Source organism: Podarcis gaigeae, assembly GCF_964106915.1.
Source record: "Podarcis gaigeae genome assembly, chromosome: 17".
NCBI lineage: Eukaryota > Metazoa > Chordata > Lepidosauria > Squamata > Lacertidae > Podarcis > Podarcis gaigeae.
The window spans coordinates 38,155,155-38,174,778 of NC_139694.1; the positions used below are offsets into that span (position 1 = coordinate 38,155,155).

Below are 19,624 nucleotides of genomic sequence, written 5' to 3' on the forward strand. Positions count from 1 at the left end.
CAATGCAGAACTTTCCTGCATCCAAACTGACGATGACTAACAGCAGGGCTGTAGAAGTAAAAGGAAAAGGGGGTTGTGCCCCACGACTACTCACACACCTGGGAGGCCGTCATCACATACAGGTGGGCCCCACTGCCATCCAGTAGCAGGTCTGGATTGACTGGGGATCGCTGGCCAGTGGGAACGGTGCTGTAGACTTCTGCCACGGTGCCATTCAGGTAAACCTTGACAAATGAGTAAGGGCTATCAGTGCCTATTAAAAAGTTGTTTAGGAAGCACATGACAACAAGGAGGCCTCTGAGGCTAAGCACCTCTGGAAATAGTCTACATAGGTTAGCACTCTATGTAGGTCCTTGTACTTACATATTCTTCCTCCTCAAGTTCCACCGCTGACCACAGTCAGTAAAAAAGGATCCTGTTTAGGATCAACCCTGTTCACACTTTGGGGTGTCCTCCGGGTATCACTGGACTGCAACTCCCACCACTCCAACTATTAGGCAATTAGGGAATTGGGAATTCAGCAACATCTGGAGGGCCAGGGGTTCCCCAAAGCAGCATGTTATAAGCAACATGGGGTTACCACTGAAAACAGGTAAAGTCCCAGGCAGAGGCTCTGGGCCTTTTATGGCTGGAGAAGAGGGGAAGGGCAGTACCATGTTGCTTATCCTACGTAGCTCTGCCTTGGGTTCTGTGCGGCTTTGCTTTTTTTCTTCTATTGGTCCCGATTCCATATGCCAAGTTAAGGGCATTTTGATAAGTATGGTTAACTGGAAGAAGAAATTTTATCCTGGTCTCTGGGACTGAGATGCTCTTGGGAAATGGGACAATAAACCTTTAAAATAAAAGCCATTTAAGGTAAAAATGTCCCAACGCCTATCCAAAAAGTTACTTATGCAAATCTATTTATGCACAGGTAGCTCTTTTGCATTCATTGACTTTGTTTTCAAGGCTTGTTGACTTTGTTTTCAAGTAACTGACTTTGTTTTCAAGTAATTGACTTTGTTTTCAAGTAATTTCGTTGTCCCCGAGAGGGGGCAATGACAATAAAGATATTATTATTATTATTATTATTGTTGTTGTTGTTGTTGTTGTTGTTGTTTTGCAGCCAGTACCTGCTTCTGTGTTTGTGTGTGTGTACATAACTTAGAAGCCGTAGGGAAATGGTAGAAGGGCACTTTAGAAAGGAACTGGTAGGCAGAACAAAATAAAAATCCAGCTGATTCCCTTGTCCTGTCCCATGGTAACAAAACCTACAAACTAAATAAAAGTTTGCTTCCCTTTATTGGCACCCCAACATCTAATGCCTGAGGCAGCTGTCTCACCCCAGCTTTGTGGGAAGACCAGCCCTTCTGGTAGCATGAGAAAGACAAAAAGCTCCACCACCACCCAGAAAGAAAGGAAGAAGGAAAGAAAACATGTTGTCTCTGCCTGCAGGCTTTTAAAGAGAAAGGTAAAAGTGATACCTAGAATCCAGTACTCTTAACAGAAAAAGAGGGAGCACTTGCTGGATAACATCTAATAACCAACAAAAGAACATTTAAAGGCTGTAATCTTAAATACACTTACCTAGGCATAATGCCCATTGAACACAGTTGACTTACGTCTGGGTAAACATGCATAGGATTGATCACTAAACAAATACTAGATAGGAACACCATGGAAAAGTCATTTATTTATTTAAAGCACTTTTCACTCTTCAGCTGAAAAGGCTCCCAGAGTTGTTTACATAAGACTGCTAACAAAAGAGACCCTGCCCTCTGACTCACAATCTAAGAGACACGACACAAAAGAAAAGGGGAGGAGGAGGGAAGAGGAAAAAGCATATCCAGGCACTAGTTCTTTGCAAATTTCTACAAAATCAGAAATTATTATCCATCTTTTGAGTGGAAACTCATTTCCACTGGAAGTTGCTTTCTAAGTCCTTCAGTCCGGGATCCTTTTAACTGGTGACAGCAAGGACTGAACCCAGGAACTTAAGCATACAAGTGATTTCTATGCATTAATCCCTGGGTTCAGCTCTACTATGGAGCTACAGCCCTTCACACATTCTCTGTTTTCATCTGGCTGCAGCCTTGCTATGGCGTAGGAATGGGGAGCCTGTGTGGCCCTCCAGATGTTGTTGTCCAACCCCATCACTCAGCCAGTGTGACTCTTGATCAGGGATTATGGAACTTGCATTAGTACAGCAACAATCTGAAGGAACACAGGTTCCCCAATTCTGAAGTTTGTCTGACAAATTTAGATTTACCTGCTGCTGAGTTATAGGGCTAATCACCCAAGATTCTGATCTACAGACACTGCAAGATACAGGGGACAAGCCTATGGTGGCCATAAATACAGACTGAAGCTGAATTGGTAGGCAAATGTTGGCTATTACTCAGCTCTGGGTGCCCACACACATTCCTGACCATAGATTTCCAGGTTGTTAAGCATGGTAGGTGTTTCCCTTTGATTGCAAAAGAATGCTAAAAAGGTGTGTAGCAAGAGATACAATTGCGGAGTAATGGCTGATTTCACAGAGGTTGCAATAGTTTCTGAAAGCACTGATACTCCCTGCTAATGCAGTTTTTTGAAGGAAGTGTCCTTCTGGGGTGTAAAATGGTGAATGTTGATTACTACCTTCTCCTCCCACTCAGCTTCCAAGTGATAGTAATCTTACCCGAAGAGGGTTTTTCTTGCAGAAGGGAAACAGATTAGCAGAGATGTGGGCCATGTTATGCAAGACGGCCGTTGTGTAGAAAACTACGCAGGCAAGAACTCAGGAATGCCTACGGAGCCACAAATGTAGGCACCCAAGTCAAGTCATACCCAGTATTGATATTTTAAAGACTAACATACCAAGAGATCCCAGCAAAATTATAGTTTTTTAAATAAATACCATGTGGGATATTAATCTTTATGTGATAGCTAACTAAGCACAGTGTGGTGGCTACAAAATTAAACTCTGGGCTCCAGTTCCCAATGAAGATCATGGTGTCCCTTCAGGTCAACCTTTCTCCACCTAACGGACTTCACAGGGTCGTTATGGGATAGCTCCTTGGAGGGCAGGTGGAATAAAAATGCAATAAAATAAGTTTAAGACATTTTAGAGTAATTTAGCAAAATGAAGGGCAACTTGGGTTAGATTCCACACAAGCCTGATTCAGGCTACAGCAGAATTATGCATATTCTTGTACTAAAAAGATAAAATAACCTCCAGGCTTGGCACTAAGAAACATTAGTCAGGAATAAATCTTTACTATATTATTATTTCTTTACTTTGCGAAACCTGTCCTACTCCTTTCAGTTATGGGGAATAATGTATTTATTTAAATAAAAGGATTTCTATACTACTCTCTCACAAAACATCAGCAACATACAAAATACAATACAATCGTTGCCTGGCTACTCAAGATAGATTTTAAACAATTGCATTGGCCTGTTGGCATAAAACAATAATGCTGTGTCTATGGTGATAATTATAGACAGTAGGCACTGTAGAATAATGAAGGTTAAGAGAACAAAGCCAGGCCCCTGGGCTTACAATCTCAAACCAAACACAAAAACAGAACTATAAAGAAAGGAACACCAAAGAAGAAGACTGAGAAGAGGCAGAGATCAGAGGTTAAAGATGGGTTGCATTTAAGCCATAGCTGGTAGCACTGGTGACAAGGATGAGCACATGGAATGCTATGCAGCTGAGTGAGAGGCTGGCAGAGGAGGGGATGGAGCGCTCCTTCTCTCCTCTGCACGCAGCACAGAAGTAAAGGGGGCTGCCCTTCCCAGCACACCAAGGCTAGGAATGCAGGAAGCTGCTGGAGAGAACAGAGTTCTCCATCCCTCATCTCTGCCAGCCGCTCGGCAGGCTAGTAATTTTTATGGGCTTATTTGCAAGGCTGGATTAAAGGCTCAGCAGAGGAGATCAGTTTTCAGACACTTGCAAGGAGGGGGGCACAGGGAGTTCCAGAGAAAAGGGAGAAAAGGACACCAGCATGAAGTAGCCCAGATCTGTAGAGCAAAGACAATTAAGGGGCAAATAAGGAGAGGGAAAGTAGATAAGAAAGAGCCAAGCTTTTTAAAAAAGGAAAAAACTGAATGCCACATTCAAACTGATCCATTGAGGAAACAGAAGCCGGTGAAGAGAGGGATGTAAAAAAGGAGAAACAAGTGCAAAACAGATAATGAGAAGGAGTGAGGGGTGGGGAGAAGAATGGGTGCCAGAACTGAGAATAAGGGGAAGGAAGGGGGGAGAGAGAGGATGAAACCAGAAAAAAGGCAAAACAGAGAGATGAGGATTAGTCATCAAGCCAAGAAAGTGTAAGAGAACAGACAAATGTGGTTGTTGTGGGCAGAGGGAGAGAAAACAAAGGGTAGCACTATTAAGAAGCATGAGTCCAGACTTTGGAGAAACTTGGGTAGCCATCCAAACGCTCTGCCTGCCAGAAACCTCTTTCTGTCCTCAAGTGGGAGAGATCTTGTCTGGGAGGGTCTTGGCTGACATCATGCTACCTTGGACAGCCAGTGCGGTGGAGTGAGTGATGGGGAGACCTGGGTTCAAATTCCCTATCAGCTATGACGTTCACTGGGTAACCTTGGGTCTGTTACTATGGTCTCTCAGCTAACTGTACCCCATTGGTTCATTGCAACGAAAAAACAGGAGATCCTTGAAGGAAGGGGAAATGAAGAAGAAGAAGAAGAAGAAGAAGAAGAAGAAGAAGAAGAAGAAGAAGAAAATAATCCCAGGGTTGTTCACAACAGAAAAAGACACCGGACACATTCTTAGGGTCCCTTGAGATATTTGGTGGGTCTATTCCACAACATGCAGAACAGTGCATTAGTGACGGATCGTGTGCAGGTAACAAGCACTGTACTCTGCTTTCACTTACATGATTTCAGCTTCGCGCAGGTAGAGGAAAAGTAAGTAAATAAATGGAGAGCAGAGTAAGCCCACCATTCCCCACCCTCCATGTATTTATTTTTCCCCAACCCAGGCACCCAGCAGGTTTTCCTTGCTTACCAGACTTTGGGAAGGCAGTGTGAGGGCCCTGGCAGCAGCCTAGATTCCCCTCAAGGCCCCTACCCAAAGCCTGATAACTAAGACGTCCCAGAAGGTCATGGGAAGGCGCTGGTAACTGCCCTTCCCAGAGCCCAGGAAGCAGCCCTCCACCCTGCAGGGGGACAATGGCTCCTTGGCTTCCTGAAATTTTACATTTACACATGGACCCCAGAACCTGACCCTCACGTAAAGATAGCTGTACTGGACCATCCACATACCATCCTGCTTTATTAGTTTTTCAGTCAAGCCTCCTCAGTATTATCACATTATTGCCATTTAGAAAGGCACTCTTACATTGCAGCACAATTACATTGGGAGAAAACCTCTGAAACATTTGTGGGATGAGTTACAGGATTTCAGCAGGAAACTGAAACTTTTACCAGCGTAAACAATATTGACAGCAGGATCATGTATAATTGCCCCAATAGCAGCACAAGCACAAACTAACATGAATGCACTACAAAAAGGACGTCTGGAAGAGCCTTTAGTGCAGAGCTTTCCAAACTGTGTGTTGCGACACATTAGTGTGGCGGCTGCAGTGTGTAAGGGTGTCACACAAACGTTCCCACACTCCACCCAGGGCTGGAAAGGGGTTAGTTTAACCTCTGGTTTTCTAGTAAAACTGTATTACTGTGTCGTGAAATGATGCATGTCTAAAAAGTGTGTCACTGACATGAAAAGTTTGGAAAGCTCTGCTTTAGTGCCTGAGAACCATGGAACAACTGTAGCAACAATCCCCTGCCACTACCTTCTCCTGCAGCTCAAGCTGCCGAGAGGGATGCTGATGAGAAAGTTTCTCATCAAAGTATTTGCAGTGGCTCCAACAAAAGAAGAAAAAAGTGAAAAGAGTGGGGAGGAGAACCTGTGCCCCCCCCCCCCGCCCATTGTTGCTGGACAGCCTTCCAATGGTCCAGGATGATGGGAGTTGTAACGCAGCAATATCTGGAGGGCCCCAGGTTCCCTACTCCCAAGTTAAAGCACAGAAGCACTACCCGGAGTAAATAAAAAAGGAAAAAACTACAGCACAACCCCTGAGCTTCAAGCAATTAATTTTAACAAAATTATAAAACACAATCACAAATAGCAACAAGACAATCAGAGAGGCTGAAACCCAACAAAAGGCAGAGATAGTCACCTCTGCTTTTCATCTTCTGAGCTAACAGGCGAAAGAGAAAGGGATAAAGAGAAGAGGGCCCAGCAGCCTAGAGCCTTGGGGATCTCTTCTGGAAAGAAGGGAACCTGCCCTGTATCCGTGCTTCGTAGTCAAGCAGAGTGCCTGGGGCAGATGTCCTGGGAGCCTACATAGCAGGAAGCAGAGAGTGGGAGAGGGTCTCTACTCAAAGACAGAGACCACCCTTGCACATATCCCTTTCCCTCCCACACACTTCAACCCTAAACTACCCCAGAAAAACTTATATGGGAGAACAAAGGGGTGACAGAGGAGCGAGAACTTCATCCATACTACATGGGACCATGAAATAGCATGAATGAAAGCTGAAGGAACAAATGGGACAGCAGGAAATATTGGGCACCCACTACCCCTTGGCATCATCCTCACCCCAAACTGGCAGCAGGCTGCTCATGTGTAGGACCCTCATGTTCCTGGAGAATATGCCCAGCAATAGCGAAAGTTGTGTGGGTGCTACGCCCCAGACCAGCTAGGACAGGGTGGTGGAGAGTAGCCAATGGCTGACTCTTTACTGGGGAAATGGATATAGTGAACATGCACGATCTGTGCCCTGTTCTTGAGCCACACGCACACACCCCGGACCCTTGGTACAAGAAGAAGGACTGCTCCATTGCCGCTTAGCACGCAGGCCGATTCTCTTCTCCCAGCCATGAGTTTCCACAGGACCCAACCTTTGTACAGAAAAAGAACAGTCTGAAACTGCTCCACAGGGCAGGGCAGGGAGGGCAAAGCATGACTGACAGGATTCTAGAAATCCTACTCGGCGCCAGGCCTTCACCAGATAAATTTGTAACGATGTGGATGGCTACTTCCACAGCTGGAACACAAGATGCTGCTGACCTATTTACTGGTGCACCTAGTAGTGGCTATTCTAACAGTCAGGACCTCAGGTCAGAAGACTTTCCTAGAATTCGCCACCCAAGTGCAACAGAGGATTGAGCCCCCAAAATGCAGGGAGGTCTGCCCCTAAGATACAGGTCTGCTCCAACCTAGAAACCTGCTTTAACAAATTAAAGTTGAGGTTTTCAGGATACTCAATTCTGCCAAAGTCTGTCCCTGGGCAGTGCAAAGTTATGCACTCTAGCCTAAACCTGAATAAACTGCAGTGCGAGGCTGCAGCTCCTGAGGAACTATGTGGGAAAACTAACCCATGTTACTGATGCAGTTTCTCACCTGGACAGAAAACACTAACACACTGGGCACCACTGATTCTAGGTTGAAGGCACATGTGTGTGTGTTTTGGGATATGAGGAGAGGTTCTACTAGAGAGGAAGAGAATGGGAACCTTGGGCTACAAGCATCAATTGGTATGAAGAGTGGATCAGTCACTGCCCTAGGCCCTTATAGTGAGCAGAATTAGTAACCACAGTTAATTAATTAGTTAAATCAGCAATATTAGAACAGTGGGACTGAGAGTAAAGCATGCTCATGTTTTTAGGTTATGCTGGTCCTGGACTGTTACTTAAAGGGTTTGTCCTCATTTCCTCTTCAGTGTTCAATCAGAACAAACAGCAATGTGGGTTTCCTCCAGAATCCGGATTGACATTTGTTCTGATTTAGAGCTAACAGTGGGTTTTCCCTGAGAAAAGAGCGGAGCAAGGAGGAATTTGTTTACTAAAGTGTAATGTTCTGTCTAACATTTCCTTCATTATCCCGCCCCCCCCCCCCCATTATGCTTATACTGGTGTTTTCTTTAGCCTACAAACTTAGGTAATGGTTGAAATCAGAAAATTGGTTAAAAGGCAGATCAATCAACTAAACATTATTTAGTAAGTGGCCAGTCCAAAGGGGAAACTACATGACAGAATACAGTATGGCAAAGCCATAAACAGCAAAAACTCTAGGCCAACAAGCCTTCTTAAGTCTCCAGATTCTTCTCACCTCAGTTCCAGGAATCAAGAGCAATTCTTCCAGAGCTGAAAGAGTTGCAGTAAGTACTTTATGCTACGAAAGGATCTCCTCTCACTTTCTTTCTTAGTGAGAGGAGAATTTTTATGGGGCTTCCTGCTCTGTGACGCATTTGGAGAAACTGCTTGTTATACACTTAGTTTAATTTTTAAAAATCCTCCACACTTAGCTCTTCCTCATCATGTGGCAAAAGAGGAGTAGCAATCATCGCAATGCAAGAAAATTTACAATATGCTTCCAGCATAAGCAACACAACAGCCTTCACTCTGTGCAGTGTAGTAGGTCTCAGGTATAGACTAAGAGGGAGGGAGGGACAGCCTGCTTGGCTGCAGGTGCTGGCGCTGCACACATGAAACATGCAATTTTAAATGGCTTGAAACATGCAATTAAAAATCAAAATCAAACCCAGTCCTACCCCTACAGGCAGGATGTGCCAAATCAGCCCTCTCTGTAGAATACTCTTTTGGTCTTTAATTTGTGGGAAAATGGAATCTCAGACTCAGGAGGAGAAGGAAATATGCCAGACACACCTTGCATTTTTTCAAAGCTAAATTTCTGCTCCAGGGTGAACTAATTCTGCACTCCAAACAGCTATACTCCATAATCTGAAAGGAATTACAAAACTTAAGCCAATTTGCATGTGCTTCATTTGCCTGTACAGGTTTACAATTTGCTTCTATTACTCATGGGGAAGAGCAGTGACCAATCCTTACACTAGTTTTGTCTCCTCTCTGGTTTCAGAAGCATCACTAGGCATCAACCACCTACTTAAACAATGGTTTCTGCACCAATATAGCTAGAGACTTGCTCTGAAGAGAGGGAGAGAGATTCTCAGGATGTTGAATTAGTGACCAATACCAAATTTTGCGGCTTGCAAACAGCACAAGCAGTTCCACGTTTTATCTCACACATGTAGCAGGTATCTCCCAAGCCTATGCAAATAAATTGTACTGTGGGACTAAGACACATAGATGCTAACTTATTCAGAGTCTCAAATTTGGAGCGCTTTGGAGAAAAAGAGGTCCAGACTTTGTAGAAATTATACCAAGCTCTGCACACACGTGGATCACATGCATAATTAGAGGTCTGAAAACTCCAAACTGCAGAAATGTATCTACTTCTGGTATGGAGTTGCCTTCCCCCTATACCTCCCCCTTACAGGATATTGAAGAAGTTAAAGTAAGATCAAAAGGCACACACAGTTTTGGGTCTAACCCTTGATTCGCGTACAGACTTAGGGACATAGGTCAGGAGTACAGCAACTGCTTTGCATGCAGATTCAATCCTCAGCATCTCCAGCTGGGGCTGGCAGACAACCTTGCCTGAACTCCTCAACATCAAGGCCAGTCAATGTAGAGAACATGGATCCAGACAGACCAAAGGGCCGACTGCATAAGGCAGTTGCCTACACTGAAGTGAGTGGCCAATAAGTCAAACATAAATGAAAACATGTGAACACAAGCACACGAGTTCCCTTTTTCATTTTCCTTGAAGAACAGCTTTGGGAACCAGTGATTTGGAGCACAGAAGCAGCTGCAGGCACTCTTGCTCCCCACTGCTGCTGCTTCTCCACTCCAAATCATCCTACAGATCCTGCTACACACAGGATGAACCCAAAATAAAAACAAAACCACCTATGCAGAAATATGGGTGAAATAAATTTAAACAAATATATAAGGGGGGAGGAGGAAAACAGTAACACATACACCCATTTAGCAGGTGCACACCTGGGTGGAAGCACAGCAGGAATACAGCACACAGCTCAGATTATTGTCACTGCGTCTCCCGTTACCTTATGCAGCTGCCCAACACCATCTCCAAGGAAGGCGATGGTATGACCTGCTTCTATCATGGCCGCCACAGCTGTCAGTCTTGGCATGGTAGTTAGAAGAGCCTCGGCCACCAGTGGCTTCCGGCTAGCAATGGGACTAGGTGTGTGCTCATCCCCGCAAGGGTAAGACTCTGGCGACTCCTGGAAATCAACAGAAAGGTTGGAATGCAGCCACCTCTGGGTTACGGAAGCCATTCCACTGCCCCCTGCCTCTTCCCCCATGGAAAGAAGGCAATCACTTCCATCCTCTCTCTCTCACCTTAGGCAAATAATTGCAGCGAGAGGTCACCCCATATTCAATGGCGGCCTCTTGCTCATTTGTGGCACCCATTCCTGCCGAAGTGTAACACAGCCGCCGTGTCTGCTCCATGGCTGCGTTCACCTCGCCCAAGCTGTAGGAGCACAAAGCTGTCTGCGCGGTCGGGGAGGAAGTGGAGCCCTGCCCAGCGGCTGAAACGACAAAGAGGGTTGCCTCGTCTCCAGGGAAGCCAGAGGCCAAGTGCCCAGCCTGAGCCAGATTGTAAACATGCCCTTTTGCGTCCCGGCACTCGAGGGGCAGCTCGACGTAGGAGTAGAGGTTAGTGTCGTCCATGCAGCTCCGCGATAGGTAGGGGCGATACTCCATTTGCACCTTTGCTCCACGCCGAGAGAACAGGAAGTAGACGTAGCCCCCAGAGGCAAAGGCTGCCACGTAGCTGTTGTTGTAGTCCGAGAAGTCCCCCACCACCAGCTTGCCCATCCCTTCGTTGGAGAACGCCTGGGGTCCTTCCAGCTGCCGGATCGTGAATGGTGGGATGCCCCCGGAGAGCTTTGCGGTTAGCCCACGACCCACAAAGAGCAGGTCACGGCCATCGTGTTGCCCCACCAAACCCACGGTCGAAACCCGCGGCTCATTAGCTGCCACAAACTGGTTATCACCGGGATCCTCGGGACGGTATAGCACTTTGTTGATGTCCGCTAGGGCTCTCTTCTCGCACACCCCCTGGAAGAGCTGCCCACAGACCACCAGCTCCCCGGCCCGCTCATTGGCCAACAGCAGCTTGTTGGAGTTGTCCGTCAGCCGGGCCTGGGGGCAGTCGCGTGCGTCGCGGAAAGGAAGACACTCGGGGCTGTCTTGCGCGGGCCCCGTTCTCACACGCCCTGCCAGCCTCAGCTCGGGGCTCAGCTGGTACAAGGCATTGACGGCACCCACATACAGTGCCCCTGTGTCCCGGGCTCGGGCCAGGTGGTTGAAAGTCGTGTTGGGGGCCAAGAAGGATGGGTAGGAAGGGGGCCGAGCAGCTGGGTATGACGGCAGAAGGAGTGTCAGGGCAACCACTGAGGGCAGCAGCAAGTGGCCTAGGAACATGGCCAAATCCTGGACAGAAGGAAAAAGAGAAGGCATGATTAGCACTCAGAGACACAGCAGGCAGCCTCTTTCGTGTGGAAACTCCAGGCTCAAAGGAGACATTTAATTAACTTATTCAAATAAGTCTCGTGACTCATTAGACACTCTCATGCAGCACAGAACTGTGGCATAGCACGTCGTGTGAGAATCACCATGCTGGAGAGCCAAACAGTACAAGTTGAGAGCCTTTGCAGATGACTTAGTATTGACGCTAGAGGAGCCAGAATGTAGTACTAAAAGGGTTTTAGAACTAATTCAAGAATTTGGTCAAGTGGCAGGATTTAAATTGAACAAGTTAAAAACTAAGCATTAAGCTGTAATGCTTAAGAGAATATGAAAAAAAGGTTTAGAAATTGGTAAATTTAATGGTAAGGATTTGCTGAACTAACAATTTGAATCGGAATACAAAAAAGGGAGGTATGAGGAGGTCCGGGAAATAAGTTAAAGGAAAATAAGTAATGGAAACTCTGTGTGTTTTTAATTATTTTTATTTTTGTATTTTTGTTATTTTTTCTTTTTATTTTTCATTGTATTATTATTGAAAATCTTAATAAATATTCTATTAAAAAAAAGAGAATCACCAAGCTGGAGACATAGTCTGGTTTCTGCACCAGATTTTTTTCCCTGGATAGGATCTGTACCACATTCCAAGAGGAGCTGCTGATCAAGGCTCCGCTGCTGGATTTTGACACTGAGAAGTGAAATGCACCCATCAACATTCGGCAAAAAGTCTGGGCAGACACGCTCTCCTTACTGTTCCCCAGGGCTAGTAAAACCAGACTAACTTGTGCAAAACAGATGCAATGCCAATTTGATGATGTTTTGTCTGGTTTCTCTTGTCAGGGTGGGTTAATGAGGAGGCAAAAGAAGATCTCTTTCCACTCCACCAATTATACACTTACAAGTGAAGTTTTAATCCTGATCACCATTTGTGAATACAAGATAGCGACTGTCTAGACTGGTCTGTAGTAAAGAGGTGCAATCTTGCATCCTCTGTGCACCACACTTTTAAGGCAGCACCAAGAACCCAGGAGCAGAGGAGTAAGAAAATCAGGTGGTACCCGGTGCGGAAAATTTATTGTCACCCCCCCCACACACATTGATATTTTGGTTTTACGTTATTTCATATTTTCTTACTAAGGAATGTGGATTCTGAGCCTCTGATAACAAGTACAGTGGTACCTCGGGTTGAGTACTTAATTCGTTCCGGAGGTCCGTTCTTAACCTGAAACTGTTCTTAACCTGAAGCACCACTTTAGCTAATGGGGCCTCCCGCTGCTGCCGCGCCACCACCATGCGATTTCTGTTCTCATCCTGCAGCAAAGTTCTTAACCTGAGGTACTATTTCTGAGTTAGTGGAGTCTATAACCTGAAGCATATGTAACCTGAAGCATATGTAATCTGAGGTACCACTGTAGGTGACTATGGACAGATACTTAAATCTACAGGATGGATTGTGTTTTGGCTTGTGTTATTTTATTTATATTTATTGTTTATTTAGTTAATAAAATTTATTTTAAAAAACCTGCAAAGTGGTTTACCAAAACAAAAAACACCACAGCAGTAAAATCAACAAAAATTAACAATCCTACTTTAAAACATACATAAGCTAAAATATTAAGGTTAAAATTACTTCAACTTCCTAAGCATCTAGTTACACTTGCCTAAAGAATAATGCTTTTAGCAGGTGCCCAAAAAGAGTCTAGCAAAGGCATGTGCTTTGTTGAAATTTCAGCCTTCACGACATAGGAAAACGGCCAAGTAAACAGATGTTTTCGTGGAGGAGGGTCAAGATATTAACTGATATGCATGAAATTTCATATGTAGCTATATAATCCCTAGTGTAGTAGGATCAGATGTCTGGAGCAGGCATTTTAAAAAAAGTTTTTTATGAACCACCCTAGTAGGGCAGTAATTTGTCACTCCCCCCCCCCATGATGGCACCTGGGGTGGACCGCCCCCCACCCCGCCCCCTTTCCTACCCCCCTCCCCAGGAGTCCTGGCACACTTCTTCTACCTCCCTGACTTAGGATGCTTCTCAACGTCCAGTTTCAGTGCCCCCTTTTCCCGCACATTATTCCTCTCCCCCGCTCAGCCCACCACAATGGATGCTGCAGAATGGTGACTCCAGTTCCTCCTTCCCACAGTGAGCCCAGGATCCCACACTTTGCCCTTTCAGACTCAAGACATTTTGCTACCTGAAGCAGCCCAAATTCTCCCTCCCCTCCTGAAGGCCAATACTTTAAAGAGTTGAGCGCATCATTCAGACACCAACTCCTGCCTTCATTTGTCTCCCCACATGGTGCTGCAAGAAGCCGCTCAAATTACCCCCAAGAGGAAGTGGAAGGAGTGGAGGGGGGATCCAGTCTGCTTTCACCTTGGAAATGAGTGCCCTCCCCCTCCTTTCCAACACCAACTAGGATTTAGCAGCCCAGGGAAGGCGATTAAGCCACATCCCATCGGAATTAATCCCCTCCCTCAAGCGAGGTCACAGCTCAGACAGCAACTCAGGCGGGAGACGGTGGCCAATGGGAGCATGAACAGCGCAAGGATGCTCTCGGCTTCATCACTGCCCAGCCCCTCACTCTGGCCTTTGCTTCTATTTGCCATTCTTTAAATGGCCTGCAAAGGCAATGCCTACAAAAACATTCAAGACACTCAAGGCACAATGCGTGCTCACAAGTGCAGGAAGAGGAGAGAGAGAGAGAAATGGGACTATTTTTTAATTAATAGGTTGTTTTGGTTTTGGGTTTTTTAAAAAAAGCAATAATGCACTGATGGGGAGATGAGTGGGATATTCTACAGGTTTAGCAATCTCAGTTTGGAGCCAAGGCAGGAAAAAGAGAGCGCCAGTAAAGAAGAGTGTGAACTGGAAAGCCAATCTGCATGTTAGCACAGGAAGCAAACGAGTGTGCAAAGAATGTAATTCTAAACGAGGAAACTGCATAGCCTCCTCTTCACACGCACACCCCCTCGCAGGCCCCAGACAGATGCCATCAGGAAGATGGCACCTAAGGCGGGGGGGGGGGGCGGCGGACACCTCTCCCCCTTCTGCTCTGCTCCAATTCCCCTGACCCAGCTGTTGCCTAAACACACAGATGTGAAGGTGCTTTGTCCCACTCCCTCCTCTCCAGTGGAATTCCCAACCCAGCAAAGCACACACAAACACCACCCTTCCATATTATCTCATTGCCCAGCACATGGGCCCATCTGCCCGCTGGAGGAGGGGAGGGTGCAGAACCTAGATATTCTACATCCTGGCTGGAAACCAAACCTTCTGTCTCATCCCTCCATCTCCCCCTACGCCCAGTCTCAGGTGGGGGTGGGCAGGCAGGAAGCACAGAGACGAGAGCTTACAGTAACCCCTACCCCTTCCCTCCTGGCAACAGCTGGAAGGGAGCAGAGGCAGCGCATGTAGCAGCAACACCACCACCAACACACACACAAAATCCCTGGGGAAGGTGAGAGAGAGACACACAGGCAGACAATGGCACAGGGGTGGGGCTGCAAAGGAGACAAAAGGAACCACACACACACACACTTTCAGGAATCCTGGTCCACGTTTCTTAGCACGGAATAGCAACCCAAGTCTGTCATCAAAGCATATGACAGGGTAGTATCAGAAATGTGTCACACACCAAACTAAGGTTTTCCAGCACTTGCTTCAGCTCATGACATGCGCACACATGCACATCCACTCTACCCAGGAACTATGGCACTCCAGCACAGTTGCGCCTCCCCTGTTAAATCCCATTTTCCTCCTCTGCAATTTCCCCTTCCTACACTTCCAAGGCTTACCGTTTGGCTGCGCTGGGGGCATTTCAGCTCCCACATGGTGGCGTCGAGCAGGAGGACTCAGCAGGCATCCCTATGGGTGGAAGAATGAGATAAGACAGCGGGTGAGTTGACATGGGTGCCGGGGGACAGAGAGGGGGAGAGGTTAGATGGCAATTCAAGGCTGCATCAATGGCTGCTGTGATAACCTTCCCCAATCAAAGCCCCCACTGTTCCATCTCGGCTGTGCCATCACAGAGCCACACGGGGGCTAAAGGGGCCCATTATCCCCTAGAAACAGAGCTCTCACAACTTATACACATAGCACTGGAACCCCAGAGAGAATGAAACAGGGCGGAGGGGAGAGGGGCTGTGGGTGCAAAATGAAGGGCATTGCCAGAGACAGGAGAAGGCAGCTATTGCAGGCTGGGGGGGGGGGGGGTCCTGAGATTGCAAGAGACGGACAGGTCGGGCTTGTGTCTGGCCCTTGGGTGGGGAACAGAGGAATCCCTTGTGATTTCTTTGCATGAAGTTATTGATTAACTGGAAGGGGCAGGGAGAGGGGGATGGCTGTGCCTGGTTTGCTGGGACCTGAGGGGGCCCTTTTTAATTTTGGGGTGGGGACAGGTCATAAAGCAGTACAAGGCTGACCCAAACCATTTAAACGAAAAGCTTAAGAAAGGCAAAACCTGTCAAGGACTATTGACTGATAAACCCATTTCCAAAACTGATTCCCAAACCTTTCTGATCATTTTGCTACAGGGCTTCCTAATGCCTGAGGAAGGAGGTGGGAGAAGAAGTCAGTTAACACCCCCTAATTAACATGGGGGCCTAATCAACTGGGAAGGTCTCCTGCACACAAGACTGACCAAAGCTGTTCATTTCAGCAGAGCTGGTGCAAAACTTCTCAAGGGGGATTGAGTCCCACAGATCAGGACTTTGCCTGTCTCCCATTCCCCTCATGGAGGCAGCTGCCACCATGAGGCACCTGGCAGAAGCCTTAATGTGTAGCTTTGGTGCTATGAGCTTAGAATCCAGCTCACTCAGGTCCAGCCCATTTCATGCCATTTCAGCCTCAATCTCTCAAAGCAGCACCCCTCCCCTGGCTTTCCCAAGCAATTATTGTGCCCACCCCACGCTATAGCATAATAGCAGTTCCATTAGAGCCTCGTGGAATCATTGATCCCCCTTTGCCGGCTCCAGCTGGAGCTACAGAATCGGGGACATTTGGCCTGAGCGGGGAGGGGCAGGACATTCCCCACAAGGGAGTGGGTGCAAGATTAAGGTTACGGCCAGCAGGGGGTGGGTGGGGAGAAGCAGAAGGGGAAGGACAGGGAAGAAGAGAGAGAGTGTACACAAAGTACAAACAGCCAAGGTGTCAGGAGTGTGTTGCTTCCACTAGGCCTTCCCCAGGTACTTAGGCCCTGTCACAATGGGTCCTGATTATTCTGTTCCCCTGCAGAGTGTGGTTTGGGGCAACACAGCACACTCTTGCTCTGGGCTCAGGCCCGCCCCACCCTCGGTGCTTTTGCCACTCCCCACAATGCCACCTCCTGTGGCGCCCTGGAGTCAGCAGAGGCCTCGGCTGAGAAGGTGTCGGGGTCAGCAAGAAGCTGCAGTTCCCTGGCGAGCGCCCAGCGCAGCCGCCCCCACAGCGGGAAGCAGGCGTGGGGAGAGAGCCATGCCAGTCCAGGGGCTGCTGAATGCCCCCTTTGTCTGGCTCGGGGTAGGGGGGCAGGAACAGTGCCACCCCTGATAACAGTCCAGGGAATAATGAGAGATTCTGGCGCAGGGAGTTCAGAACCAGCCTGTTTAACCCGACAAGTGCCAAAGCCCACCAGAAAAGTGGGGAAAGGAGGGGGAAATTGCAGGTACAATAACCTGGCATCTCTCCCTCTGTGCCAACACACAACCCCCCCCCCCACCTGCATGCACACCATGCATTTAAAGCACATCCTGCCTGAGCAATCCTGGGAGGTGTAACTTGCCCATCTCAGAACTACAATTCCTAGTATCTTACAAACTACAGTTCCCAGGATTATCTGGGGGAGGTGTGTGCTTTAAATGCATGGTGTATAGCCAGCCACAAACTTATGCGCAGGCATGGCGGGTAAGACTCCTACGGACACAGACAGTGGCGTGGGAGGAAATCAATGGGGCTTTTGAGTGCCTCCCAGGGTAACAAGCTCTGGGGCAGCAAAGCGCGCGGAAGGCTGAAAGAGGGCGTCAAAGCAAGTCAGAGCGTGAAGGGGAAAAAAGACAAGAGGAGAAAATGTGGGGCAGACGTGAAGGGACCACAGCCAAGAGGGGGGGCTGGGACCTCGTCATGAACCTCTCTTCGTTTCCTCAACACTGAGGCTTCAGATGCACACCCTCCTCACTAGCATTGCCCTACCAAGCACGGCAGCACATCATGTCCCCTCAGACGGACCTCAGCATATCTATTTTCCAGCAACAGGCACCTTCACACACACAAGCACACCACTCACAATCGACCATCACCCTGCCCAGGGCCATCGTAGGTACCGTCCCCTGTGGATTTCTTCCTTACGCGGCCTCAGGCTCCCTGTGCACACCTGTTCCAGCGGGAAAGCAGGTTCTTCCTCCTTCTGGGCAGTGCCTGGCACTGCTGCCTTTCGCACAGGTTCCTAGGCTGGGCAACACGCATTGCTGGTGCTGGTGCCCGCAAGAGCACACCGTGGGCGGCCTCAGTAATCCCTCACGCAGCAGCAAGTGGGGCTGGGAACCACAGCAGCCCACCTCCGCTGGAGAAAAGGATCTAAAAACAAGCACAGCCGAAGAGCCTGTGCAGCAAGTGTCAGCATGTGTGGCAGGTATATGGGTGAGGACCGAGAAGCGTCTACACACCCACACACCCTGGCCGCAGGGGTGGGTGGGGAGAGAGGGGCCGTAACTGGGTCCAAGACCTGAGCTGGGGTCCAGGAGGGGATCCCAGACTTGACCACAGCCATCCCAGTGCCCCCACATTCCCAAGTATGTATATAGGAGGAGGAAAACAAGGGGAGGATAATCACTATGTTTGTTATATAATCCAGGCAAACATTAAGCACTATTTGCCAGTCTATGGTAAACCGTCCCATTAAAGGAAGACAGGCACTAATCCTTCCCCCACCCCCTGCTGTGTGAGGGGAGGAGGGGGAAGAGTCAGACAACGACAGGATTAGAATCATGTGATTCTGAGTTCTTGGCAAATCCAGTCCTCTCCCCAACCCAACTCACTGGCCACTGCTTAACCATGCACTGGCTGAAGTCTCTGGGGAGGAAGGTGGTCTCTCCCCCCCCCCCTTCTGCCTCACCCCGATAAATACACTCCACTTTAGAAAGATGAGACAAACCAACAAACACCCATTGTGAGTTTAATAACTGTGTGACTGGCAGCAGTCAGGCCTGCTGGGTCTTGCCCTGCAGTCGACAGCAAAGGGGGGAGGCAGGAGAGAGACAGACTCCCACCCTCACCTACACACGCAGCTTGCCCTGCAAACCTTCCCCTGTAGACTAACACCTTCACATCTGGTTTCTTTAAGCATTCCTCCCCTCACTCCTTTGTAACCCCAGCGTCAGAAAAAAAGGGAGTTTCACATTTAACATATCCATTTGGCTGTCCTAGCTTCAAATCACAGGGAGGAGAGAGAATCCCACCTCTGTGTGAGGGGAGAAAACCAGTCAGCATGGGACTGCTAGCAAGCCTACTCCATAAATTCAGCAAATGGTGGGGGGCGTGGTCCTTTCCCCCAGTTTGCTGATAGCTAGCCTACCACTTCCCTTTCCTTGTTCTATATCCTTAGGAGCATTCTACGTTTTAGGTTTTTGAGGGGTGAGGCGGAGTTGGGGGCAAACACACTCAGAAATTATAACTTAAAATACTAATAATTATACATAGATACATATTGTTTGCGTGCCTTTCCTTGCTATGTATAATTATTAGTATTTTAAGTTATAATTTCTGCTTCATTTAATAAAAAGGAATTTAGTGGGTTCAAAGAGAAATCTGCTTTCAGCACAGGTGGGATCACGTTAAGGTGCAAGGAGGCTGGGGGACCCATTTATTTTGGGGTGAAGGCATCATTCCAACTAGTTTAATTGTACTTTACTGTACTTGCAAACCATGCAACAGTATTGCCTCTTTGTGCAAAATGAGAACACTTAGCCCCACCACCACCACCGAAGCTCAGCTGCCGTATCCCAAGTCAGACCATTGGTCCGTCAAGCTCAGTACTGTCTACACCAGCGGTGGGGCAGCTGTGGCCCTCCAGGTCTTGTGGGACTCCATTTCCCATCAGCCCCAGTCAGCACAGCCAATGGTCTGGTTTCCAGTCTCTGGTCCCCCTGATGGGGAGCAGCTTTGCTCAGTTCCTGAGAGGAGTCTTTGGCAGCCCTACCTGGAGATGCTGAGAATTGAATCTGGGACCTTCGACAGGGTCTGCCACTGAGCTACTGCCCATCCCCAAGGCAGACCAACTCATCTCAGACTGGACGTCA

The 19,624-nt window shown here is 47.8% G+C and overlaps 1 protein-coding gene across 2 annotated transcripts in view; it reads right to left on the reverse strand.

Moving 5' to 3' along the window:
* PLXNB3 (plexin B3) overlaps positions 1-19,624 on the reverse strand; it is a 57,371-nt gene that overhangs the window by 36,210 nt on the left and 1,537 nt on the right. The window contains exons 1-5 of one of the 2 annotated variants that reach the window (XM_083718224.1): positions 17,701-17,953; positions 15,149-15,218; positions 10,223-11,320; positions 9,925-10,104; positions 99-224 (exon numbers count right to left, since the gene is read on the reverse strand). In XM_083718224.1, coding sequence (XP_083574350.1) covers positions 99-224; positions 9,925-10,104; positions 10,223-11,320; positions 15,149-15,184 — 1,440 coding nt within the window. In that variant the 5' untranslated portion in view covers positions 15,185-15,218; positions 17,701-17,953. Of the gene's footprint in view, positions 1-98; positions 225-9,924; positions 10,105-10,222; positions 11,321-15,148; positions 15,219-17,700; positions 17,954-19,624 lie in introns of those variants that run through there. The other variant, XM_083718223.1, reaches the window with a different exon arrangement.